Source organism: Anolis carolinensis, chromosome 5 (assembly GCF_035594765.1).
Source record: "Anolis carolinensis isolate JA03-04 chromosome 5, rAnoCar3.1.pri, whole genome shotgun sequence".
In the NCBI taxonomy this organism is placed as follows: Eukaryota; Metazoa; Chordata; class Lepidosauria; order Squamata; family Dactyloidae; genus Anolis; species Anolis carolinensis.
The window spans coordinates 167,104,081-167,130,559 of record NC_085845.1 but is presented as its reverse complement, the minus strand read 5'-3'; the positions used below and the strand labels follow the sequence as shown (position 1 = coordinate 167,130,559).

General features: G+C 41.6%; 1 protein-coding gene across 2 annotated transcripts; it reads right to left on the bottom strand.

The window, feature by feature from the left end:
* Positions 1-792: 792 nt before the first annotated feature.
* On the bottom strand, positions 793-24,633 carry wdr91 (WD repeat domain 91). Of its 2 annotated transcripts, none has more exons than XM_062982860.1 (15): positions 24,479-24,633; positions 18,947-19,126; positions 18,513-18,719; positions 17,095-17,178; positions 16,248-16,381; positions 14,789-14,966; positions 13,170-13,328; positions 9,362-9,561; positions 8,649-8,799; positions 8,015-8,109; positions 6,748-6,916; positions 5,856-5,964; positions 4,118-4,230; positions 3,076-3,273; positions 793-1,425 (listed from the first exon to the last, which is right to left on the bottom strand). In XM_062982860.1, exons 1-15 carry the CDS (start codon positions 24,599-24,601, stop codon positions 1,261-1,263), a joined length of 2,265 nt encoding a protein of 754 aa, XP_062838930.1. In that variant the 5' UTR covers positions 24,602-24,633; the 3' UTR covers positions 793-1,260. The 2 variants fall into 2 exon arrangements, with proteins under 2 accessions (XP_062838930.1, XP_062838929.1); XM_062982859.1 differs by having other exon boundaries at positions 16,248-16,396; positions 24,479-24,632.
* Between the last annotated feature and the right edge of the window lie 1,846 nt (positions 24,634-26,479).

Sequence of the window (26,479 nt, the reverse complement as noted above, 5' to 3'; positions counted from 1 at the left end):
ATAAATCACATTATTCAGCTACTCCCTAACACCACTTTCAAGGATGTTTTAAACACTCTGCTTCCCTTGCAAATCTTTAGGACTTTTACATTTGTTGATACCTTATGTGTACAGATGTGCCTTTTTGGTACTTTGCTCCTGAACACCCAACAGGGAGGAGAAAATAATTCTGGACTTCTGTGAAATAACACAATGGTTTTTGTTCCTGGGTTATAAAACATCATTTCCTAATCGGTTCTATCATAAAAACATGGAAAAGGTTTATTGAACTGCTAAAACTTTGTTTTTGCGGGACATTCTGCAGCACATTTTGCTAGTTTATTCAATCAATATCTCTGAGAGTCTCAATCAATTCAACGTAGTTTGTTTTGCTGTCTTCCTGCCCCTGTGATAATTAGATTTTGACAATTTTGGATTGTCATGAAAACAAAAACTATATCTCTTCCCCCCCCCCCCCCCCCCAAACTCTTACAGAAGTGAATTTTCCTTCCCAGGGGTAGATTTCCTCTCACTTCTTGTTGCCTCACCCCAATTTGTAGCTAGGAGTGGGTGTAAGTCGGATATTTGTAACTTGGCGACTGCCTGTAATTCCTTTACAATGTGTTTACTATCTGGAACCATTTCTTTTGTGTGTATGATACTGACTGGTTTTCCATAAGGCAGTTTCTCACATTTGACGACACATGCATGACCACGTCTCTCAGCCCTACCCTAGAAGACTCTCAGCAAACAGCCATGCCTTACTGAGCTGCTACACAGACATTTCTTAGTGACAGAAACACAGATGCCAAATGCAGTCCAACATTTATTTTCATAAGAAATGCAGGAACAGACAGAATACTGCTGGGCTTCCCTGCCCCCTTTGCTGGAACCACTGCAAATCTGCAGCCTCTCAAAATAGTCCTGGAGCGTTAAGTCCACGTAGTATGGCAGGCCCAAGGGAAAAAAATATCTCTTTCTTTCTCTTTCAGTGTTGGTCCTCTTCAAAAGGAGTTTGGGATCAGTGCATGCCTGATAAGAGCATCCCTTATTTGAGGGAAATACTGTAACTGAAACTCTTAACTGGCAGTGGTTTGGCATCAACATCTTTTTTTTAAAAAAAAAAAGGTTTCTGACCTAGAGGAGAAAGCAACGTTAAGACAAGTGGTTGGATTGCTCTTTCCTCTCCACAGCTGCTTGATTCTAAATGGTTAATACTGGTTGACTCCCCATCTCCACCCCAAGTCCGTATTTTGTGCTTTTCTAGCACCACAGCCTCCCTTAAGACTTCTGTGCCAGTAAAGTGGTTAGTTTGATCTTCCCATCCATGGAGGCTGTGAGGCAGGTCCCGCAATCCATAGCTGTGCACCAGTCCACTGTGACCACCGGGGCCCTGTGTCCCCCGAGGGAGAGGCAGCTCTCCAGGACCTTGTTATTGCTATTCAGCTGGAAGAGAAGTAAAGACAGACATACGGTAAGTCAAAACTTATCTAAAATATTTGGTCACCTGGCTTTTTACTTTTGTCTAAAGCTGTAGACAAGAGAAGAACCATGCTGGATTAAAACTAATGGCCTTTCATAAGGAACCCAAATCATGCAGCTAATCAAACTGGACCACACTTCCCAGCATCCCTTGCAATTGGTTATACTACAGTAGAGTCTCACTAATCCAAGCCTTGCTTATCCAAGCCTCTGGATAATCCAAGCCATTTTTGTAGTCAATGTTTCCAAAATATCGTGATATTTTGGTGCTAAATTCATAAATACAGTAATTACAACATAACATTACTGCGTATTGAACTACTTTTTCTGTCAAATTTGTTGTATAACATGAAGTTTTGGTGCTTAATTTGTAAAATCATAACCTAATTTGATGTTTAATAGGCTTTTCCTTGATCAGTCCTTATAATCCAAGATATTCGCTTATCCAAGCTTCTGCCGGCCCGTTTAGCTTGGATAAGTGAGACTCTACTGTACTTAGAGTTGTTTGGAATAGTGTTTCAAGCATATCTGTAGTGTTATACAATTCATACCCCTGGTTTATGCAGTCCAATATTCTGTTTCCACTGGGCCACCAAAATGACTTTGGGAAGCCCATAAGCAGGAAGTCTTTATTTAATTATAAGTGTAGTAACATGATTTTTAATATACTGTTCATATTATATCCTTATAATTTTTTGCAATTGATACTATGGGGTTTTGTATCTTTATAGCAAAGCGGCCATGCAATTCTAACTGGCCTTTGTAAACTTTCTCATGATTTTGCTCTGGAGCGCAAAATAAAAAGCAGCTATGTTAAATGTTCCATAGAATTCAGCATTTGGCTTCAATAAGAAGCTGGGTGGCCCTGCCAAACAAGGCTGCAGGGTGGAGGGGGATATCAATAAGCATGCACAGCAGTGACACCTTCAAGTTTGCAAAGTGAGCCCAGCAGCTAAACCCAGAACCAAACACGACTAGCAACAGCTCTAGTTTTGTTTATGTTGTAGGGGTTTGAAAATGATCAAATGTTAGAGTTCTGCACTGGCTCACTAAAAAAAGTCATTTTTGCCCAAATGTCCTAAAATACACTCTGAAGGCATCATACACGCAAAAATCCCAGGAAGTATTAGGCCTAGGAGAGACCTTGCTGACAGCAGGAAGTGACCCAGAAACTGTTACAAATGGTTGAATTGCCCCCATGCCTCCAAGTGTCATCTGGAGGCACAACACTTTTTGATACTCTTTAAAAGGGAAAACCAACTCTGTTACTCAGCATTACTAGACTTGAAATGCTTGCACACTGCTTTAGTGTCAATCTCCTATCCCATTTGCTGCATCTCTCTTTATAGATAGACTTTACTATAGATAGGCATGGGCAAACTCGGCCCTCCAAGTGTTTTGGATTTCAACTCCCACAATTCCTAACATCCAATAGGAATCATGCTGTATCAGACCAAAGACCTATCTAGTCTAGCATCCTGTTCATCCCAATGGAAAATCCAGAACTGGAGGTGAAGCCAATACTTTCCTTTCACTGTGGCATCCGAGCAACTCATGAGACATGTTGCTTCCAGCCCTGGAGGGAGCACGGCCATCAGTTCTAGTAGCCCATACCTTGTAGATGACACCCCCAGTGGAAGAGCAGGTCAGCATGTAGTTTCCCTCAGAGTCAAAGGCAAAAAGACGTCCACGCGGGAACTGGACTTGCTTGTATCCACTGTAGCCAGATAACACAAAGGGACCGGTGGCATCTCTGGGAAGGGCATATTCAGACACTTTCGAGCCACTTTTGTGAATGTTCCATTCAATAAACTAGGATGGCAAAATAGACTTTAGTGAGGGACAGAAAGAAACGCATGAACACTTCTGTTTCTCCTACAGTGGCAGCTACAGCAAGGTTGGGCAAAATGAAGTCCCCCAGGTTTTGGACTGCAGTCAGTGTAGCATAGTGCATTGAGTGTTAGGAGACCCTGGAGACCAGGGTTCAATCCCCAACTGGCCATGGAAATCCACTGAGAGATCTTGAACAAGCCATACTCTGTCAGCCTCTGAACAAATCTTACCAAGAAAACCTTGTGATAAACTAAGATGGTGTTGCTAGAAAGATACGATGGCACTTAATAGAACAGAATAACTTTAATGTCATTGTACAACAAAAAAAATGCCAGCCCCAATACACATTATAAACAGTACAAAAACAAAACACCCATCCTTCCACATTCTAATCACTATTGCACAATTCCTAAAATTCATCTCTCAGCCTATTTGTCCTTGTTTTTATCATCCTATACTATCTGTCTGATGGTAACAATTCAAAAAAATATCTTGGGTGAGATGGATCCTTAAGAATATTCTGAAATTTCTTAAGGCAGCAGGAATGACAAAGTTCCCACTTTATAATAACAACAATCTCAATATTCCTCATCGCTGGTTGCACTGGTTAGTCCTACTAGGAGTTATAACTCAAGAACATCTGGGACTAAACTTTGTCCACCCTCAACTTTGTTGTTGTGTGCCATCAAACCATTTCCAGTTAATGGCAATGCTATCAAAATGTTTTCTGGGGCTGAGAATGAAACAGGTGTCATTTCATGACAGATGTAAACATGCATTTATCAAAAAAGAAAAAGGTGCAGATGAAGAGTCAAGCACCTACCTTCCCATCTTCTCCAATACTATAAACGGCATTCTCATCATAGCTGAATTCAACTGAATACACCTCCCCATCATGAGCCATCCAACTCATTGCACATTCGTGCTGCTGCATATCTGAAAGAGAGAAATATAATGTGTGTGCTCTTTTTTAAAAGCCAGTTCTCCAAGGCTACCTCCCCCAATTGCTTTCCTTCACATGTATCGGGCTACATCAGCCATTATACACAGCCAGCATGGTCGCTGAAAGCCATTGAAAGGGCACCAGAATGCAAAGCATAAATTCGGCTCCAAAAGTTTTTTTTTTCATGTCAGGAGTGACTTGAGAAACTGCAAGTCGCTTCTGGTGTGAGAGAATTGGCCGTTTGCAAGGACATTGCCCAGGGGACGCCTGGATGTTTGATGTTTTACCATACTGTGAGAGGCTTCTCTCATGTCCCCACATAGGGAGCTGGAGCTGACAGAGGGAGCTCACCCGCTCTCCCTGGATTTGAACTGCCAACCTGTCAGTTAGCAGTCCAGCCGGCGCAAGAGTTTAACTGATTGTGCCACTGGGGGCTCCAAAAGTTACAAAGAATAATCACCTTCTAAATATAGTAATACAGTAGAGTCTCACTAATCCAAGCCTCGCTTATCCAAGCCTCTGGATTATCCAAGCCATTTTTGTAGTCAATGTTTTCAATATATCGTGATATTTTGGTGCTAAATTCGTAAATACAGTAATTACAACATAACATTACTGCATATTGAACTGCTTTTTCTGTCAAATTTGTTGTAAAACATGATTTTTGGTGCTTAATTTATAAAATTATAACCTGATTTGATGTTTAATAGGCTTTTCCTTAATCCCTCCTTATTATCCAAGATATTCGCTTATCCAAGCTTCTGCCGGCCCATTTAGCTTGGATAAGTGAGACTCTACTGTATGAGTTTTGAATGCCTGGAGCAAAAATGAACAAAATTAGAAAAGAAAGTTAATCCTGCTTTTTTTCCAAAGCCACTTTTTAATTATTATTTATTACTATATTTATACCACATCCTTCTCACCCCAAAGGGGACTCAGAGCGCCATTACAAAAAGGCACAATCCGATGCCGTATATACTGTACATACATATAATAAAACAAAATAGTATACATTAAAACCAAAAAATTAAATAAAAACAGTTTGATCTTAAAACAATGATTAAAACCATGCAATCCCAAGGCATAGCCCGGAGCCATTCCAGTTGTAAATTGCACTAATCTGTATTGACTCTTGCACTGAGAAATTACTGACCGAAGGCTTGGTCCCACATCCACGTTTTTAATTTCTTTACAAAGGATGGGAGGAAGGGAGCAGATCTAATTTTGCTGGGGAAGGAGTTCCACAGCAGAGTGGCCACTAGTAAGAAGGCCCTGTCTCTCGTCCCCACCAGTGGCACCTGTGAAGGAGGTGGAACCAAGAGCAGGGCCTCCCCAAAAGTTCTTAATCTCTGAGAATTTTCCCCTCAAAAATAAAATAGGAGAAAAGGAAAAGAACAAATTGGCTTAAGCAGCTGAGGGGGGAAAGGAAGGGGCCTGAATCTGTTAGGAATTGTGGGAGTTGAAGTCCAAAATAAGTTGGCCCATGCCTGCTCTAAAGCATCCCAGAAGGAGAAAAAAGGCCTCCCTCACCACAATTGCCTACTCAAAGAGTACTGGATGAACCAACTGGCGTACAGTATTTGAACGTACAAATTGTATTCAAAGACTGGCAATTTACCAAAGAGACGGATGACGCCATCTGCTGCTCCAGTGACCAACAGATTCCCATTGTGGTTGAAGGCTGTGCAGTTTATAGCAATGGGCTCTGGCTCAAGGGAAAACTGGAGCTGAAATGGCAAAACAAAAACAAACACAGTTCACTGAATGTCTTTCCCCCTAGAAATGTTCTTTTGGCACAGACACAAGACGACAATTACTCCCCAGGGTGTCCAGTTGCTCAGTCGGATTCCTCCATCTGGGCTTCTCTTCTTTCATTCCCTTCTGTAACCAGAGGGGAATTCAGGTCATTTCAACCAACCCCACCCTGTCCTTGTCTTCTGTGGTTTCTTGCTACTCCGTCTTCCCACCAAATAATTAAATGTAACTACTTTTGACAATTTCTGGTGAAGATGCTCCCACCACCAATAACATTCACAGGAAGACTATACAGTGTTCCCTCACTACTTCACAGTTCACTTTTCATGGATTCGCTGTTTCGCGGTTTTTCAATAAACTCTAAAAAACTATTATTAATCATAAAAAATTACAAATTACAGCTTGAGGGAGAAGCCAAAAGAAGAGAAAAGGAGCCCAAGTGGCAACAGGTGGAGAAGGAGGTGATTTATCAACACACAATTGGTTGATAAAGACTTAAAACAGTGTATAACTACTAAAATAATGTATAAATATTAAAATAAATATAGTGTCCCTACTTCGCGGATTTTCACTTATTGCGGGTGGTCCTGGAACCTAACCCCAGTGATAAGTGAGGGAACACTGTATTAGAAATGTATAAATGAGGAGTGAAATACGAAAATGCTTCATTAACTGTGGGAAAACTGCATATAAAGATCTCCCAGTCTTCTTAATGGAATCACAATGAAGTGGAAAGGTGCTGCACATGCTCATACCTGCTGCTTCATGGTTTTTGTGTCCCAGAGAAGCAGTTTCCCCGGGACTTGATTTGCACCTTTCCCTCCCGAATCAGGAGCTGTGTAGTCTAACTGGTTGACAAGGCCAGATGCTGCTGCCGAACACACAAAGGAAGCCCCGCTTGGGCTGCACGCAAGGGAGAGGATTCTGAAACACACATGAGGGGAGGCAGCCATTTTAGGATTGGGCAGTAGTCATGTTGAAAAACTCTTCCCGGCTGCCTGGCAAATTCACATTCTGCCTGGCCAATGATGCAGTGAGTGTTCTGGAATAGGGCATAAGTATAGTGTCAATTGTTCAGACGGCCGGAGCTTTGCAACAGTGCTTGAGTTCACAATAGTCTAATGCAGGGGTACTCAAACCTTTTAAGCTGACGGCCAGCTCACAGTCCCCCAGACTGTTTGGGAAGCCATGCGATAGTTTGAAAAAAACATGAATGAATTCTTATATACTGCATATATGTTATTTATAGTGCAAGAAACCATGAAAGGTTAATAAAATATTGAAAATGAAGAACAATTTTAACCAACATAAACTTATCAGTCTTCCAACGAGAAGCGTGGGCCTGATGAAATAGTCAATTAGGATTGTTGCTGTTGTGTGCCTTCATTTCAGACTCAGGCCTATACAAGGTCTAAAGTTTAGGGCGGGGGCCAGGTAAATGGTCTTGGAGGACCGCATCCAACCACCAGGCTTTACTTGAGGAACTCCTGGTCTAATGCATTTAGACTTTTTTTCATCTGTTTTTCACAGGGAATTTGCCAACATTCAGCAGCAGATCCCAGAGTCTTCCCCATTTCTCTTTCCTGCATCAAATATCCAACTACTGTGAAGTAATAGCTCCTTGAGGAAAATTCAGTGAGAGCTGGATATGTAACTAGCCTCCCTTCCTAACACCCCAATTTATTATGTATAGTATATGCAAATACAGGCATTCCAACCCCCCCCCCCCCCAAATTCTGAAATCTTCTGGTCCTAAGCATTTCAGATAACGGAGGTTCAACCTGCATAAATCTAATATATCTTGTGCTTTTTGTTGTGGGTGTTACAGCAATAGAAATGTGAATAGAAAGAGTGTGTGCTTTGTATCACAGAACAACATCTTGTAGCATTAAAAAAAAAAACCCCACTCCACTAGTGGTTTAACACTAGAATTGCAAAGAATCATCCCGTATCATTACAGCAAGCAGTAATGTAAATAAAACTGAGGTCACAAAGTAAAGGTAATCGGCTCAGGAGAATTACCTGGGCATATCTTCATCAATACTGATTTCACAAAGGTTCTTTTTCGCCTCAGTGTCATAAAGACGAACAGTTCCAACTCCACTACCAAGCAACAACTGGAAATCAGAACAGAGAAGAAAAAGAGAGAGAAAAGGTAAAAGGTGATATAATCCTGAAAGAATAACAGACTTTTCCAGTACAGTTCTGAATATCTATTGTTTTATTGGACATGATTACACCTTTCTACGGTTACCTTGTCTACCTTCTCTGAGAAGTGAAGACATAACCTTGCTAAAGGATTTATGTCCTAGGGAACCCAGACTAAGTGCATTCTAATATACATTCTAACATAATTTATGAGTGTAACTTAGACTTTGCAAATATTAATCATCTCTAATTAGTAAATATAACTGAAAGTCTTGGCAGAAGATAGGATACATTTAACAAATTAGAAACGAGAAGGGGAAAGTGGAATTATCTGCCAAGAAAAACTGCAATGTTTAGGTATGTCCTCAATCCTGTGAGTTAATATCTTCAAGGAGTTACATACAATACAGGCCCAAGGACAAAAGTGAAAGGGAAGGGGAAACTGATTCTATTATAAATGTTTCAATAGCAGCTCCAGACTTTTACCTTCACAACTTTATTTACTCACCAATCTGTCCCGTTTGGTTGCCCATTCTAGAGAGAGCAGGGGGGACTTGGAAATGGAGGAAGCTTTTGTCTGCATCATGGGGTTGAAAGACCAGACCTTGATTACTCCATCCACATCCAGGCTGGCCACTCTTCGACCAGAACAATCAACCCTAAACAAAGTGGCATTATTCATAAGAGAGAATACCACCACCACTACTACCACTACTACTACTACTACTACTAATAATAATAATACATTTGATTTAATCTGTTTCATCATAAGACACAGACAATCGTGTAGTACGTTTGAGACTAACAGAGAAAAATACACTTCTAGCATGAGGAATCCAGTCCACGAAAGCTTATGCTAAAAATTTCTCTTTCTCAGTCTCAAAAGGTACAAAAGGATTCTCCTACACAAAGGGAGTGGAACATTCACAGTTGCTTCGACTAAAATATGGAAACACGGTGCTCAGATTCTTCTGCACCTCATAAACCACAATGAAGAAAGGTATTTCCACTAACATTTATGAAGGATGTTTACCACGCATCACACCCTAATGTTAAAACAACTCTGCAAAGTCTGCAGACTGAAAACTGAGGATGAGAGTCTGGGAGTGAGTCCAAGTCAAATGCCACAAATTCAGTGCACAAAGGTTCACAGAGGCACAAAGGTTCTCTGACCATCATCCAGTCCTTTCCCAAAAGGTGTGGAGGGAGAGTACTCCTTACCGGCAATGCATGATGGATGAGTGGTGTTCTCCATACTCTTCCTGGCTTAAGACAATGAATGGCTGTTCCTGTCTGATGGCTCCAGCATCACTGCTAGACCCAAAAGCTTTTGTCAGGGTTTCGGCTTGTTCGGGTGGCATTTCAGGGGATGGGTCTTGTTCAGTAGTAACAGGTTCACTCTTCTTCTCAACATTCTGCCCCTAAACCAAGAGAAGGACCCTGCATATAGTACAGCAAGCCAGGAGAAACAGTTAAGCTACTCATGTCCACATCTCAACATGCTAAACGAGTCATGAGTTTAGGGAATGCAGGCCAGAGTTTTGTGCCATTCAGCAGCTAAAATGCTACCAGACAAGTGCAGGTAGCAGAAATTATCTTCTGTCAATGAAACCTTGTCCTTTGCTTGTTGCGTAATCCACTTGCTTTCAAAGAAGCCATTCTTGGGAGAAGACTGTTGTACAGATTTCCCCCACCTTTTGATACCTCACTTTCTGACATCTTGATTGCAAGTTCCATTAATCTGGCAAGGGGTCTACTGTTTAGTCAGTTCTTCCTGTCTACAAGGTTCACTTTGGACTGCTTGCAGGTGAGTGGTCCCAAGGCTTGCCTCCTCCTGTAATCACTTCTGAATACAGACAAAAGCTTTTTAAAAAGCTTTATCGCACATTCAAAAGTGATAGAGTATGTTAATTATGTGTTTCAGCTGCTAAAATACATTTGGAAGCTAAAATAATTTGGGCTCATTTTTCAACTATTTTACGATCTAAGTGTTCCGTTCACTAACCTGTCGGATAAGTGGGGGCTTCCTGTATATGAAAAGCAAGAAAGAACAGTATCCAACTCCCAGAATTACAAGGAATTCATTCAAACAAATACTGTTCTCCTCAATTCATGACTTCCTGGCACCGCTGCCTGTGACATGGGGATTTCACCACCATGGCATGGTTGCTGAAGAGTCAATAACCGAGAATTTATGCCACAGCAGCGTATTGTACTTTACCAGCAGCCACATGTACAAATACGTGAAGGGAAGTCATAGGGAGGAGGGAGCAAGCTTGTTTTCTGCTGCCCTGCAGACTAGGACACGGAACAATGGCTTCAAACTACAGGAAAGGAGATTCCACCTGAACATCAGGAAGACCTTCCTCACTGTGAGGGCTGTTCGACAGTGGAACTCTCTCCCCCGGGCTGTGGTGGAGGCTCCTTCCTTGGAGGCTTTTAAGCAGAGGCTGGATGGCCATCTGTCGGGGGTGCTTTGAATGCGATTTCCTGCTTCTTGGCAGGGGGTTGGACTGGATGGCCCATGAGGTCTCTTCCAACTCTACTATTCTATGATTCTATAATAATAATAATAATAATAATAATAATAATAATAATAATAATAATACTTTATTTTTGTATCCCGCCACCATCTCCCCGAAGGGACTCGACATGGGTTGAGAGGATTGCAGCATCCCAGATGAGGATGAGAGTAATAATAATACTTCTGATTACAAACCTGCATCAGTTTTGAAGCCCTAGTTGTAAGGAAACATCTTTTCAGGAAACATATGACACTTTAAACATCTGGGATGTTTGCAACATTTGTGAGAATTGGAGAGGCAAAATCTGTGTCTGAATATGAAGATATGAACCTGCCTTACATCACATTGGTCCAGTCCAACAGCCCTTAGACAACACACCATCCAGCCTATTTAAACAGTTCCTGAAATGTCTACAAATCTTGACAGAATTAAGGAGAAATGTGTAATTGTGATTCCTTTTTAAGCTAATGTTCACAGATCTCATGTTGTTTTGTTCTGAAAGTATCACAACCATTTTTAATTATATAGAATTAGGTTTTCAATTATTATCAGTTGAGGAAAAAAGGATTTCTGTAGTTTACAATGAATATAGTGAATGGCTGGCTGGAAGATTCCTCATGATGTATTCCAAAAAAGGAAAATTTCCTGGTTTCTCACATAACCAGCCTATAATAAGACTACAGAAGCACATGTGCAACTCTCCATCTTGTATTTACTGGGGACATGTATATACTGGTATACTGGAGACAATATACAGATATCATAACTGAGAACTATTGATAATATTATTCTCTACAAAACCTTGGGAACCAGAAGTTCCAGAACAATTCTGATACACACAGTAGGCAACACACATAAAGGTGAAGGTTTTCCCCTGACATTAACTCTAGTTGTGCCTGACTCTGGGGGTTGGTGCTCATCTCCATTTCTAAAATGAAGAACCGGCATTGTCTGTATACACCTCCAAGGTCATGTGACCGGTATGACTGCATAGAGTGCCGCTACCTTCCTACCAGAGCGGTTCCTATTGATCTACTCACATTTGCATGTTTTAGAACTGCTAAATTGGCAGAAGCTGGGGCTAACAGCAAGAGTTCTCTCCACTCCTTGGATTCGAACCACTGACTTTTCAGTCAGCAAATTCAGCAGCTCAGCGGTTTAATCCGCTGTGCCACTGGGGGCTCCGCACATAAAGGAGGAAGTCCCAAATAGACAGAGACATTACTTTTTCAAAAGTTCCTCACCAAAACCATGACTAACTAACTAGCTTTCAGTGCAGAAGAAAGTGTAATTTTGAAATGATGTTTTATCATTGATGTTTCAATTATCTATTTTAATTGTAATTTGTTTCTGTAATTGTTGTTTTGGCATCTGATGATTGCCGGTTGTGAAGCCGCCCTGAGCAACCCCCCCCCCCTAAAAAAGGGTGAGAAGGACGGGATACATGTATGAAATAAATAAAAAATAAGCATATATTGCTGATCACATACAGAACTGTCTTATTCACAAGGAGGTCAACAGTAAGAGAGCTACACCTACTTGTGACACCATGTTATTCAGTTATTACACATTCCACTCTAAAATACAGAGCAGAGGGGCAATTACAAGCTTCCCCCACTATTCATCAATTTATTTTTCAACGTTTCACTCCTTCAGCACATGCAAATTACAGAAAAATTCCATTAATGCAACGAAGGGTCCACTCTTTCATCCGCTCTTCTGCAAAAATGTGCTAGGGCCCCACCACTGCACATGCTACTTACAAAGTAAGCTGGGGGTAGAATGGTGCCAAGCTATCTCAGAGGGTTTGCAAGCAGTGTGCATGTGCACATGGTTGGTGCCAAGCAAGCCTTCGTAATCCCTTAGTGTCCCCCTGCATGGGTTCTGCTTTCTGACAATGCGCCATACTCTATCAGATAAGTGGGGAAACCTGCAATAGCATCTCTTTCTGTATACAAGGCACATGCAACTGAGGACTATTCCAGCCTACAAGAACTATGCATCCAAACAGTTCTCTAACTCACACATCCATCCCCAAGGACCTATGACACGTCTCCCAAGCATTTTTAAAAAAATGCAAATTGCTCTATCAACCCCTTCTCTCCTTAGCAGCAGCAGCTCTGCCAAAGTTGTGCCCTCATGTACTGCAGCTATTCACATTCTGTAAAAGAAACCAGCAAACCAGCAAATGGAAGCCAACCGCTGAACTGAAGGACAAACTCTGAATAAATTGCATTCTTGGGGGGAAAGAAGAATCCTCACTTCCTGCCTCAAGTCACAAGACAGAATGACAATAGCACTGCTGCCTCTTCGTCCCTTACTAAGTGGAAATGCATGACTCATTTTAAAATGAACAGAGGAAACAATTAATTGCTCTCTCCGTCCCACACACAAAACCAAGCATGAGGGAGAAGTATCAACCCTAGAAAGTCTGCTCCTCCTTACCACACACAGCAAAAAGGGAAGAAACGTAAAGCAATGCAACCAAGAGATCAGCTTCATACCTGGGAAGTTGTTTTGGACAAGAGCTCTTTCCTTTCCTTCCCGTGGTCCTGCAGGCGCCTCTGACGCTGTTGAACTGAGCTGGACTCTGTTGTCAACAGGCTACTGAAATGACTTTTTGATTCCCTGCAGCTGGTTGCCGTTTCCTTCCCTTTGATGCTCTAGAAAGCAAGGGATGAATTGTCAATTTTTGATGCTCTAAATCAGTGGTTCCCAACCTTTTTTTGACCAGGGCCCACTTTGACCAGGGATCACTCTCCAACATTAGTACCAAAAGGGTTACGAATCAGTTTTTGGTCAACTTTAGATTCCGTATGGTTATTTGGGGAGCTGATTCAGAAAACTGCATTGGATAGAGCATATCAGTTTTAGTTTCTGATACAGAACATATGCCACCCAGTACTCGCCTTCTGCTCACCCACAGAAAACTATATTTTATAATGTGCTGATGTGGTCTATCCAATGCAATGCTCAGCTCTGCATAAAGGAGAGGAGAGGAAATAAAATAAAGAGGATGAAGGTTTGCGGATCAGATTTTTGTTCTTGCAGCCCACTGCTGGGCCACGGCCCACAGGTTGAGAAGTACTGCTCTAAAGTCCCATGGTTCAACCGGCAGTCCTCTAAAACAGAGTTTCTCAAATTGTGCTCCTCCAGATGTTTTGGACTTCAGCTCCCAGAAATCCCAGACAGCTTACTAGCTGTTAGGAATTGTGGGAGCTGAAGTCCAAAACATCTGGAGGAGCACAGTTTGAGAAACTCTGCTCTAAAAGAATTGTTTAGAAGTATGGAAAGTCTTGCATATTATTTCTCTCTTCCTTATGCTTCCAGCCTCCACTTGGAAATGGATATTATTGGGGCAAGTTTGGCTTGTAGGCTGCATGGAACCTTTTCCAGGGGATTATTTGTATTCCTTGGTGCTCCTTTTCCAAGAACCTAAACCCCATCTATATTCTTTAGAAAATAATATTTATTTATTTACTTCATTTATACCCCACCTTTCTCACCCCAGAGGGGCTTATAACTCCAGCAAAATTCAATGCCACATTACAATAAAAGCAGACCCCATCAACTATAAAACAACTAAACACGTGAGCAAATAAATATGTAACAGTAAAAACAGATTACAATCACACACTCTAACTGAGCTCGTAACACTCAAATATCACTCTTGGATCCAGTCTTCTCCCTACAGACCAGCCACAAAATACAAACCAGACGTCTAGACTCTTCCAACTAGGATTTTTGGGAACATGGGAGCACTAAGGTGATAGTCTAGGCCCCATGCCCACTGCAGTTGTGCACTTGTCTTGATAATTGAGTTATGGACATATTTGGCTTTAGTATATTTAGGTCATCCATGCCAAGGTAGGGAATGTATAAAGCTCTCAAGAAGTAACTGCAAGCAGTCATGGCTGAACACAAGGAGAGATGGCAGGTATTTTGACTATAAAACTACTTTATCCTTATATACATGCTGCAGTAGCAACAAAAAATAGCTTGCGCATAAAAGCGAACTCATTGGTCACTCAAGATGATTCTAAACGCTAAGAAGCAAAAAAAGTACCTTACCACCCTACGCTTAGAATTACAGTGATGCAGATGCCCATGTTTCTGTCCTTACATGTTGGCTTGATTGCTCTTTCTTCCCTGGAGGAGTCAGGACGGTCTGCGTTGATGCAATTCCTGTTGTCTGTGGAGTTCTAGAAGCCCCTTTTTTGCCTTGGGACAACAAGGAAGACAGGAATCCTCCTCGAGCCTGGAGAGAATGAGCCGTATTCCTTTGGCTACATGTCATGTCACTGAAGGTGAGGAAGGAAGGAAGGAAGGAAGGAAGGAAGGAAGGAAGGAAGGACGGAAGGAAGGACGGAAGGAAATTAAGACCAGTCATCCCCAAAAGGCTCCACACATGGCATAGGCTCATTCTATACAAGATCACCCTTGGCTTTGTGATTTCTTGAGACCCACCTCCCTTGTTATAGAGTACATACTTTATATCTACTGCTTAATGAGGTCAATGCCTGGACAAATGCAAACCTTCTCTTTTTTTATTTTCAGTGGGCCATTCCACATAGCCATATAACTCAGAATATCAAGCAGAAAATCCCACAATATCTGCTTTGAACTGGGTTTTCTGAGTCTACACTCCCATATATTCCAGTTCAAAGCAGATAATGTGGAATTTTATTCAGCTGTGTGGAAGGTGCCAGTATTTCCCATTTCTGGGGGAGGGGAATCTTTGTGGGAGGGAAACTAAACATGGAAGTCTCTTTTGAAACAAGTAAAGTGTTTTTAAAAGCATGCTTTATTCACACAACTTTAAAGAGTTAAAAATGTCTATATAGTTCAGGCCCTTCACTTCCATGAAGGTGAGGGGTGCAGAGACCCTGTAAAATAGGAAAACTGTTTTTTAAACTATTTTCAACACAACATAAAGCCTCTCTAGAAATCTCTAGCTCCTCCAATGCAACTCTATGGTCAACTTCCAGCTGCGCTTAGACTGAAAAGCCAGTCAAAACCTTCCCAACTGAGCACAAACATTAGAGAAAACTCTCCCCAATCCAATTTCCCCCTCAAAAATTACTGTTTTCAACTGCTAACCTCATAGGATATTTGGGCTCCTTCCTATATAGCTCAAGACTGGATTAGGTAAAGGTTTTCCCTGACATTAAGTCTAGTCATGTCTGATTCTGGGGGTTGGTGCTTATCTCCATTCCTAAGCCAAAGAGCCAGCGTCATGTGGCAAAGAGCTATTATAAAGGAGACTGAGTACAAATTTCTTAGAGTAAGCAGAAAGCAAACTATGCTTCCTGGTAAAGATAAATGACCAATGCCAGCCGGTAGGATGTTAGGAATTGTGGAAGTTAACGTCCAAAACACCTAGAGGGCCGAAGTTTGCCCATGTCTGATTTATGCCATGCATCACTGAAGATTCACTGGAGATTGGTGGTCTTTTGAAAGTAAAACACACTAAATGATGCCTGCCCAAATTTGCCAGAAAGCAAATAATTGTGCCAAGGTCAAAATGCATATGTCATCCAGCTGTGCAGCTGCCTGACCCTGCCTCTTGCATTGAGACTCACAGCTCTGTATCCCCCAGATGGTCCATGTTTGCCACATAGGAAGGTAACTTGTGTTGCAGTATCAATTCCTCCTCCTCTTGTTGCTGCTGCTGCTGCTGCTGCTGTTCCTCTTTCTTGAGCCGGGAGTGTTCTGCCTGCAAGGCAAAGAGCTTACAAAATGGGGGAGGGAAAAAGGAAGAAGAAAGTGGATGAACTGCACTTCCATGGGAATGCAAAACATATTATCAGTGCTTGGAAATGTTACCTTCTTGGATTACAGTTGACATTATCGCTCCCACTAATAGCCACACAGGCTAAAGGGAATCCAAGAATTCAATATTTCCAAGTTCTGATTTATATCATACACAATTTCTCTCTCTCAATACACACACATATATATACAGACACAAGAGTTGTGTTTAGATAGCATTTAAGGACAAGAATTATGGCATAAGCAACATATCAATGTAAGTTGTTCACTCCACTCCACATGACCAAGAAAAAAGAGGGATTTTGATTAAATAAGATCAAACAAGAATAAAAAAGCAGTTTATAATGTGAATAGCTTGTTATCCTGGTTTATTGGTGCATGCTCAATGACACGCCTATGAAAGGTATTGTTTTGAAGTTTGTTAATCTATAGGAATGAGAGGAGAAGCAGAACTTGGAAAAGGTAGTAGACTATGTTAGTTGTGGAGTTCTGGGAGTTGCAATCCAAAAACATAACTGTTCCACATTCTTGCTCATTCACACCATGATTTGCTAATCCAGGATTCCTGTCTTCAAGACTTAAGAATGAGGTGAATAGTTTCATTTTAATACTAAAACTATATATATATTTGGCACAGAAATTAAGAATTCCTTTTACCTTCTGGCGTAGGATTTCATTTTCTTCCTGAAGGAGATTACTCCTCTGACACTCCGTCTCAAAATTCAAGATTACTGGTACGGGTAAGACATGTTAAGGATGTAAAAACAAAACACATGCCTTCTTTCAGAGGTGCATCATAGCATAAGCATTTTCCAGAGAAACTTTAAGACCTATTTGAGCCTATGGAAAATAGAAATAGATGTGCGCTACTTGTGTGACTCTACTGTTTTATCAAAAACATCAATTTCCCCATCTTTCTATTAGATGTAGAGCCTCTATCACACAAGGATTTTACGATTATCATAAATGACAGAAGGGGAATTATAGAAAACAAGTTAAAAGCTAACTACCAACATCACCTACTACAGTGGTTCTCAACTTATGGATCCTCAGATGTTTTGCCCTTCAACTCCCAGAAATCCTGACAGCTGGTAAACTGGCTGGGATTTCTGAGAGTTGGATGCCAAAACACCTGGGGACCCACAGGTTGAGAACCACCGACCTACTACAAAGCTGTCCAGCAGTTGTGCTGGTGGTTTTGTTGTGGGTTTTCTGGGCTGTATGGCCATGTTCCAGAAGCATTCTCTCCTGACGTTTCGCCTACATCTATGACTGGCATCCCCAGAGGTTGTGAGGTCTGTTGGAAACTAGGCAAGTGGGGTTTATGTATCTGTGGAATGTTCAGGGTAGGAGAAAGAACGTCTGTTTGGGGGAAGTGTGAAAGTTGCAGCTGACCACCTTGATTAGCACTGAATGGACTTTTAGCTTCAAGGCCTGGCTGCTTCCTGCCTGGGGGAATCCCTTTTTTAGGGTTGTTGTGCTGGTGCTGCCATAACATTCTTACCTATAGTATGAAAAAGAGCAGAACTGTGAAGCTACATTAGGAAAATTAATTTTGCTGAAAGAAGAGTCAAATTGTCACATAGGAAGAAATAATTAGACGGCATACTGTTGGAAGGAGGCAAAAAACAACAACACTAAAACTGGATGTCTCTGAAGACAAGAATGAAGCAAAATTCTATCTCAATGAAAGTTAGGTCAAATGTTACATGCCAATTTATATGAAAATCACCCAGTCTTTGGTTGCATTGCACTTGATTCTTCGATTCAGTGAAGAAATGTACATTTCTATGGGCTACAGAATAGAACAGTACAGCCAGAACAATGCCAAGTCTTGGTGTGTTTAACATAAAGTCCTAGCTGGAATTTGGAATTGCCTTTTGGAAATAAAACTAGGAGAGCTCCCCAGCCAACAAGGCAAAGCTGTACCACCCCAAAAAATGGGAATTCTTCTAAGTTTTGGTCCTAGCAAGGTGGATTGGGGATGACCACCTGCCAAAAGCCCAAACAATGTGACTTGCAGAAAATATATCTAGAGGTTTAAAAATTAGTCTTCCACAGTTAAAAAGGATATGCATGCACTGAAATACAACACTCAAGAAGTTGTGCAGGGACACAATGAAAGTATCTGCCCACTGGCGGGAAAAATATGAGGCAAAGATAGGGTTTGTTTCTGGGCTCGGGATAAAGGGCAGAACAAACCAGTCCTTCCACTCGGCTTGGTTTTGAAGTTCAGCAGCTTGCTTGAGAAAGAACTCTTGTGTCTTATCATTCCTGTTTGTCTAAAATAGAGAAAACAGAAAAAAGCTCAGATTTCTGCACCACCAGCACCTCCCATTATAGATTTCACTGCTTAGTGTGTTCTCAACCCAAAACTCTTAGGCCTTTCCCACCAAACAGCACAAAGCACAGAAAGCTCTGTGTGGCACTTTGTGGCGCACACTTAGGCAAAGTACTGGTTCTCCTAACAAACCGTAGCATTTAGATTTCAGGCTCACTTGGCACAGACCTGCACAGTGTGAACGAGGTAGTAGCGGTATAAACTGATTTTCAGCTTGTTCACTGTTGGCCGGTACACATCCTCCAATCGGCTAAAAAGACGCCTGTCGAGATAACTCCAATAATCCCTGAGGGCAGCCAGATCATAGCTGTGAACGAACTGTAGAAGTTGATCCACTATTTTATCCACCTGAAAATAAACCCAAAAGAAGCAATTAGTTCTAGCTCATGTAATTGTCAGCTTCAATTGTCCAAAATTTAGCACAACATTCACTTTCTGGAGAAGCTTTTATAGTAGGCCTGTTACAAGACATTTTCCTGCCTGAGACAAAACAAAATAAAAACAATAGTTTATGGCAGTTACAATTTTGTTCCATATTCAAGAGCCAACTAGGCTGTCAAATGAAATTTCTTCAACATTAGTGGTGGGACAGTGATCTTCCCAAGCAGGTCCAAAGCAGAAACCTGCACAGCAAACGGCCATCTCCTTCAACACCTGACTGTCACCTCCCATTATCTGTTCCCTGGCAATCCCCTCATTATGCCTATTGCTAAGAGCTGGTCTTTGTGATACAGCACAAGGCAGTGAGGAGGCCAAGATTTTCCAGGAAGACACTCCTTACTATTAGAGAAGCAAGGCTTGGGGAAATGCTATGAACTTAGACTTGACTGAGACTTCCCCTTTGTCATATCCCAACCAAATGCTTCATTGTTCATTGGTTAAGAGACTAACTGAAATCAAGAAGGACGATTTCAACAGAGCATTTCATTTCTGCTTTCAAAAGAAGGCTTCAGTCATCCTTGGTATTCTAACTCGTGATGGAATCATCTTGTTCAATGATCCGATCTACTTTAACACTTTCTTTTCCAAGGTCAAAGTTTCCATCTTGACTTACACTATGTAACACAATTTTTGTTGCTAGGTTATAAATGTCATTTCCAAATGGGCTCTATTTAAAAAAAACATGGGAAAGGTTTATTCAACTGCAAAAACTTTGTTTTTGTGGGACATCCTGCAGCACAATTTGCTCCTAACATGAAAAAAACACCAATTCAACAGAGTTAATGATAGCCATAGAAATGATTTTTTTGGAGTAACAACTACTTTCAAAGTAAATAGTTCACAATTAAGCAAGTAATAACACTTTCAAACCAGGAACAGAATCTTTTTCAATTTTTGTTACAAAGTGTTATGAGATTGCCTTTTTAAAATGAGGAAGGGATTGTGTTGTACTTCACCTTTCAGCAGCCACAGCCAGTTTAGTCAATGGTGAAGATAGCTGGGAAATATTGATCCAATAGAATCTGAAGGGCCTACGTTTCCCATTGTATGACAATAGGATGAAGGGGTGGAGGAGAGATAGTTAAGGATAAGAACCTAGATGACTGCAGATGGCAGTGTGCCACCAACTTAAATGGAAGTATATTAGCACGGCAGGCAATTGCAACATCATAACAAAACAAAAGATGCAATTAAATATATGGACGAGTGGGGCTATGGGATTACAACTAAGGAAGTGGCCTCAAGAAAAAGATAAAGTAGGCCACTGCAGCATATTCTGGCAGTACCTATTAAGATCACAATTTATTTATCTACAGTTTTAATCGTATATGAAATTATGATCTCATGGCTGCACAGGAACTGGAAAAATATGCATTTAAAACTCTATTCAGATTTAATAGTGATATTATTTATATTTGGAAGCTTATAAGGTAAGACATAATTATCCATATCTAATGAACTACAGAGAAGACAAAAGAGTGTGGGATAAATCCTGGTCAATCTGCTTGAAGCTCTTTTATATTGCAGTATTGCACATTTGGAAAGTCTTCATACAGGACAATTGGGACAAAGTCTGTAATAGCCAGCTGTTTGAACTATGAAGAGCTTTCATGAATATGCCTCACAAGCTTGTCTTTCACTTTAATACATGGAATTCCTTTCCATCCACATAACCCAGATCCTGACATCTGCAATGGCCCTGGAGCTAGAGCTCCACTGAATAGTTGTTTGCAAAACAAATACAAATATTGTTTGAAGCCAAGTGATGTAACATTCTGTTATGACACACACTTGGAATCATCTGACATTTGGTTTGTAAAACATTAGATTATTCTTAGAAATTATTACATTCTTCTGGGGGGAAAATGAAAAATTAACAAAAGTTATAGGTAATTGAAACATATGGAATCAGTTCTGAGGTGCATTGTGCATTCACATAACCTCAGTAGTTCCTGAAGTAATCATTCACATCTTTTTAGACAACATTTTCTCAAATCCCTGGATTAGATAATATATACCTCCAGGTTCAGACCCAGTATGCATCTTTGGCTACCTGTTGTTGGGGAATAAGACAGCAAGCAAGGTATTATAGGCATCTGGTTCACTGGAGTGGAAAACAGGATAATAGACTAATGGAGAAGGCATTTCCCTCCTTCCTGATCTCCAGGAAAAAAACTAAAAACGTGGCTTTGGGACCAAGCCTTTGGTCAGTAAATCTGAACAGTGCAATAAGAGCCCTGGAATATGATTCCGATTGCGTGATTTTAATTGATGTTTTAATGTTGATGTTTTAATTGTTTTGGGTTTTAATGTATTGTTGATTTATCGATATGTATATGTGTGGCATCGAATCGCTGCCTTTGTAAGGCCACTCTTGAGTCACCTTCGGGATGAGAACGGCAGGATACAAGTGTAGTAAATAAAATAAATACATACATACATTTCCTCTCCTTTTTAGGGATACGATTCCCAAAAGCATCCGCTGATGTTTTAGCAGATGGCCATTGTGGTTCAACATCAAAAGGGAACCTAGATACCTGTTCATTGAATAAGGGACAGCAAGGCCTTTGTGTTCTTTGCTCTTTACCTATTATGCATGCCTTATTACAGAGGATCGTTACAACACAAACGTGATATAAATAGACAACTAAGTAGAGGCCCAGTGGAACCAACACCTATGTACATAGGTGCTACTACTTTCTGAAGTCAGAATCCGTTCACTGAAGCTCTGGCCACTTCTACACTGTCCTTATATCCCAGGATCTGATCCATGATTATTTATCCCAGATTATATGGCAGTGGAAACTCATATAATCTAGTTCAAAGCAGATAACCTGGATTCAGATCCTGGGATACAAGGACAGTGTAGAAGGGGCCTTCCACACAGTCATATAGCCCAGAATATCAAAGCAGGAAATCCCACAATATCTGCTTTGAACTGGAATATATGGCAGTGTGGACTCAGATAACTCAGTTCAAAACAGATATAGTGGGACTTCCAGCCTTGATATTCTGGGTTATATGGCTGTGTGGAAGGGCCCTCAGCCTTCACCAATACTGAAGATTTCCTAGACAAATGGCCTATTCACCTTTACTCTGATTTCAGACAGAATTATAAGTGTGGGATTAGGCAGTGATCTCCATTTCAAGTCTGCAATGGTCGAAAAAGATTATCCAGAAACAGAGGAAGTGCCCTTCCTTATCCAATGGGACATCCTGGCTGCAGTTTCAGATGTGCAGAGGCTTCTGGTCAGGCATGTAGATTACATGCAAATATGATATTAATTCTGACTTTGTGAAAACTTCCTTCAGGCCCAATATTCATAGCATCAGTGAGGAATTTAAAATTGGGAATAACTAGAATATTTTTTGGCGGTGTGCTGGCAAAAATAAGTGTTCTGGTTTGTCTTTTTTCTCTTTGGACAGACAGTACAGTATTTTTAAATAAAGTGTCGTGGGGTGTGAGTTCTGTTGGAAGCTAGGCAAGTGGGGTTTATATATCTGTGGAATGCCCAGGGTGGGAGAAAGAACTCTTGTCTGTTTAAGGCAAGTGTGAATGTTGCAATAGGCCAGCTTGATTAGCATTTAATGGCATTGCAGATTCAAAGCCTGGCTGCTTCCTGCCTGAGGGAATCCTTTGTGGGGAGATGTTAGCTTGTTTCATGTCTGGAATTCCCGTTTTCAGAGTGTTGTTATTTATTTACTGTCCTGACCTTTGAGTTTTTTTAAGACTGGTAGCCAGATTTTGTTCATTTTCATGGTTTTGTTCATTTTCACACCATGCTGCTGTTCAGAAGTCTACATAGGGTCCACCAAACGCAGCATTGCACAAACACAAATCAAGGAACATGAAAGGCATTGTAGACTAGATCAACTAGAGCACTTGATGGACCAACCTGGACACAGCATATTATTTGAGAACATAGAAATGCTAGACTACTCTAACAACAATGGCAGACTATACCTAGAAGCTATTGAAATCCACAAGCATGTGGACAATTTCAACAGAAAGGAGGAAACCATGAAAATGAACAAAATCTGGCTACCAGTATTTTAAAAACTCTAAAATCAGGACAGTAAATAAAGAACAACACTCAGAAAACGGGAAATCCAGACAGGGTACAATCAGGGCCAGGTAACACTTCCCAACAAAGGATCCCCAGGCAGGAAGCAGCCAGGGTTTGATGCTGAAACGCCATTCAATGCTAATCTAAGTGGCCAATTGCAACATCAACACTTGCCTCACGCAGACAAGAGTTCTTTCTCTCATCCTGGGCATTCCACAGATATATAAACCCCACTTGCCTAGTTTTCAAAATACCCCTCAACCTTTGAGGATGCCTGCCACAGATGTGTGCAAAATGTCAGGAGAGAATGCTTCTGGAACATGGCCATACAGCCTGGAAAGTTTACAGCAACCCAGTGATTCCGGCCATGAAAGCCTTCAGCGAGAAATATATTAATTCCGACTGTGTGAAAACTTCCGTCAGGCCCAATATTCATAGCATTAGTGAGGAATTAAAAATTGGGGATTTCTAGAATATTTTTTGGCGGTGTGTTTGCAAAAATAAGTTCTAGTTTGTCTTTGGGCAGACAGTGTTTTTAAATAAAGTTTTAAATGACTTCAACCCAAAAGGATGGAGGCAGAAATCTCATTTCTCCCCTGTTGCTCATTCAGATGGGAAAGAGAAGTGTCCAAACACTCTTCCCTTTCTTATTAACCTCCTGCTTGACATCTCCAGTCTCCTGGGTGGGTGGACACTGGGTGCATCTACACCAGGTGTTTTGGACTTCAACTCCCAGAATTCCTGGCCTCAGGCCCTTTCCTTTTCCCCCTCAGCCGCTTAAGCTGGGAGTTGAAGTCCAAAACACCTGAAAGGCCAAAGTTTGCCCATGCCTGAATGAATGCAGTCTGACACCACTCTAACTGCCATGGCTCAACGGTATCCTGAGAGTTGTAGTTTCACAAGGTCTTTCGCTTTCTCTGCCGAAGAGTGGCCGCCCTAAACTACAAATCCCATGAATACAGACATGGCAATGAAAGTGGTGTCAAACCGGCAGTGTAGAGTCACAAGAACAGGCCTCTCCAGCCAGCTGCCACTATGAACGCAAGCCCGCCCGACACGCGTGTGCGGCATTCTCACGTGCAGCACTGGGGGGCCGAGTCAAAGCGAAAGGACAAAAGGGGAGAAGGAGGGAGGGAGGGAGAGTGGGGGAAGCGCTCCTCCCCGTTTCCCGGCGCATCCCTGCATCCCTCACCCGGAAGCCCTTCTCCTTGTCCGCCTTGATCTCCGCGTCCAGCTGCTTCAAAGTGCTGGTGAAGCCGCGGAAGAGCAGATACTCCCGCACCAGCTCGTCGGTGCGCTCTGCCGCAGCCGCCATCGCGCCGCCGGGTCACGCGGAGAAGGCAGGGGCGTGGCTAGGGGAGTTGAGCCTCGCTCAGACCACGCCCCCTTTTCCTCGCCCCGCCCCCTCGATGCCTCCCCAAACTCTGCCCCCTCCCTCCCATCTCGCCCCGCCCCCAGCCCTCCACAGGCTCCGCCCCCAAGTCCTCCACAAATACACAGACTAGACAAGAGAGCCTCACATTTCCATTTATTTTCGTTCCAACAGGCTTTTGTATCTTTCATTTATTTTCATTTCATGGCCAGAATCACAAGCTTGTTGTGAGTTTTCCAGGCTGTATGGCCATGTTTCAGAAGCATTCTTCCCTGACGTTTCGCCTACATCTGTGGCATGCATCTTCAGAGAGGAGGTATATTGGAAAAACTAAGCAAGGAACGTTTATACAGTAGAGTCTCACTTATCCAAGCTTATCAGGCCGGCAGAAGCTTGGATAAGCGAATATCTTGGATAATAAGGAGGGATTAAGGAAAAGCCTATTAAACATCAAATTAGGTTATGATTTTACAAATTAAGCATCAAAACATCATGTTATACAACACATTTGACAGAAAAAGTAGTTCAATACACAATAATGTTATGTTGTAATTCCTGTATTTATGAATTTAGTACCAAAATATCACGATATATTGAAAACATTGACTACAAAAATGGCTTGGATAATCCAGAGGCTTGGATAAGCGAGGCTTGGATTAGTGAGACTCTACTGTATATCTGTGGAAGGTCCAGCGTGGGAGAAAGAACTCTTGCCTGTTGGACGCCAGGACATGAAGCTGGCAAGGCCATTAATGCTACTTAAGGTGATTAATTACAACATTCACGTTGGCTTCAAACAGAAAAAGAGTTCTTTCTCCCACTCTGGATCTTCCACAGATATATAAACCTTGCTTGCTTAAAGGTAAAGGTTTCCTCTGACTTTAAGTCTAGTCTTGTCCGACTCTGGGGGTTGGTGCTCATCTCAATTTCTAAGCCGAAGAGCCGGCGTTGTCCGTAGACACCTTCAAGGTCATGTGGCCGGCATGACTGCATGGAGCGCCGTTACCTTCCCGCCGGATCGGTACCTATTGATCTACTCACATTGGCATGCTTTCGAACTGCTAGGTTGGCAGTTATTCCAATATGCCTCACAACCTCTGAAGATGCCTGCCACAGATGTGTGCGAAACGTCAGGAGAGAATGCTTCAGGAACATGGCCATACAGCCCAGAAAACTCATAACAACCCTTTGATTTTTTTTATCCAACTTTTGAAACCCATTCTGGAAAGCAGGATATAAATCCAACAATAAATAGTCAGAGGATGTTGTGGTTCTGTTCCTGTGCTGTTTTGCATGGTCAGATGTCACACCACATCCCTATTCCTAAAGGTTCTCTATGGATGCGTCCACATTGTAGAACTGATGTCAGATCACATCCCTATTCCTCAAAGATCCCTATGGGTGTGTCCACATTGTAGAATTAATGCAGTTTGATACCACTTTAACTGGCATGGCTCAATGCTATGGAATCCTGGGAGTTCTCATTTGGTAAGGCATCAACAGTAGTATATTTTATGGCTCCTAAAGCCCCTTCTACACTGCCATATAACACCCAGATTATCTGATTTGAACTGGATTATATGGCAGTATAGATTCATATAATCCAGTTCAAAGCAAATACAGTAATGTGGATTATTTGATTTGATAATCTGGATTATGCAGCAGTGTAGAAGGGGCCTCTAAAACATACTTTTCCTCCATATAAACATCTTGGAAAACAGGTTAGTCCTGAAATTAGTTTGCATCTTAGGCCCCTTTCACATAGTAAAGTTAACTGACGTTAAGTCCAGTTATGTCTGACTCTGGGGGTTGGTGCTCATC

Excerpts from the sequence above, each read along its gene's own strand:
- wdr91 (XM_062982859.1), bottom strand. The coding sequence starts at position 24,601 with ATGGCGGCTGCGGCAGAGCGCACCGACGAGCTGGTGCGGGAGTATCTG. Across the intron at positions 8,800-9,361 it reads TCATCCATCATGCATTGCCG|GGTTGATTGTTCTGGTCGAA; the intron begins GTAAGGAGTACT and ends CACTTTGTTTAG. Across the intron at positions 8,110-8,648 it reads CAACCAAACGGGACAGATTG|TTGTTGCTTGGTAGTGGAGT; the intron begins GTGAGTAAATAA and ends TCTGATTTCCAG.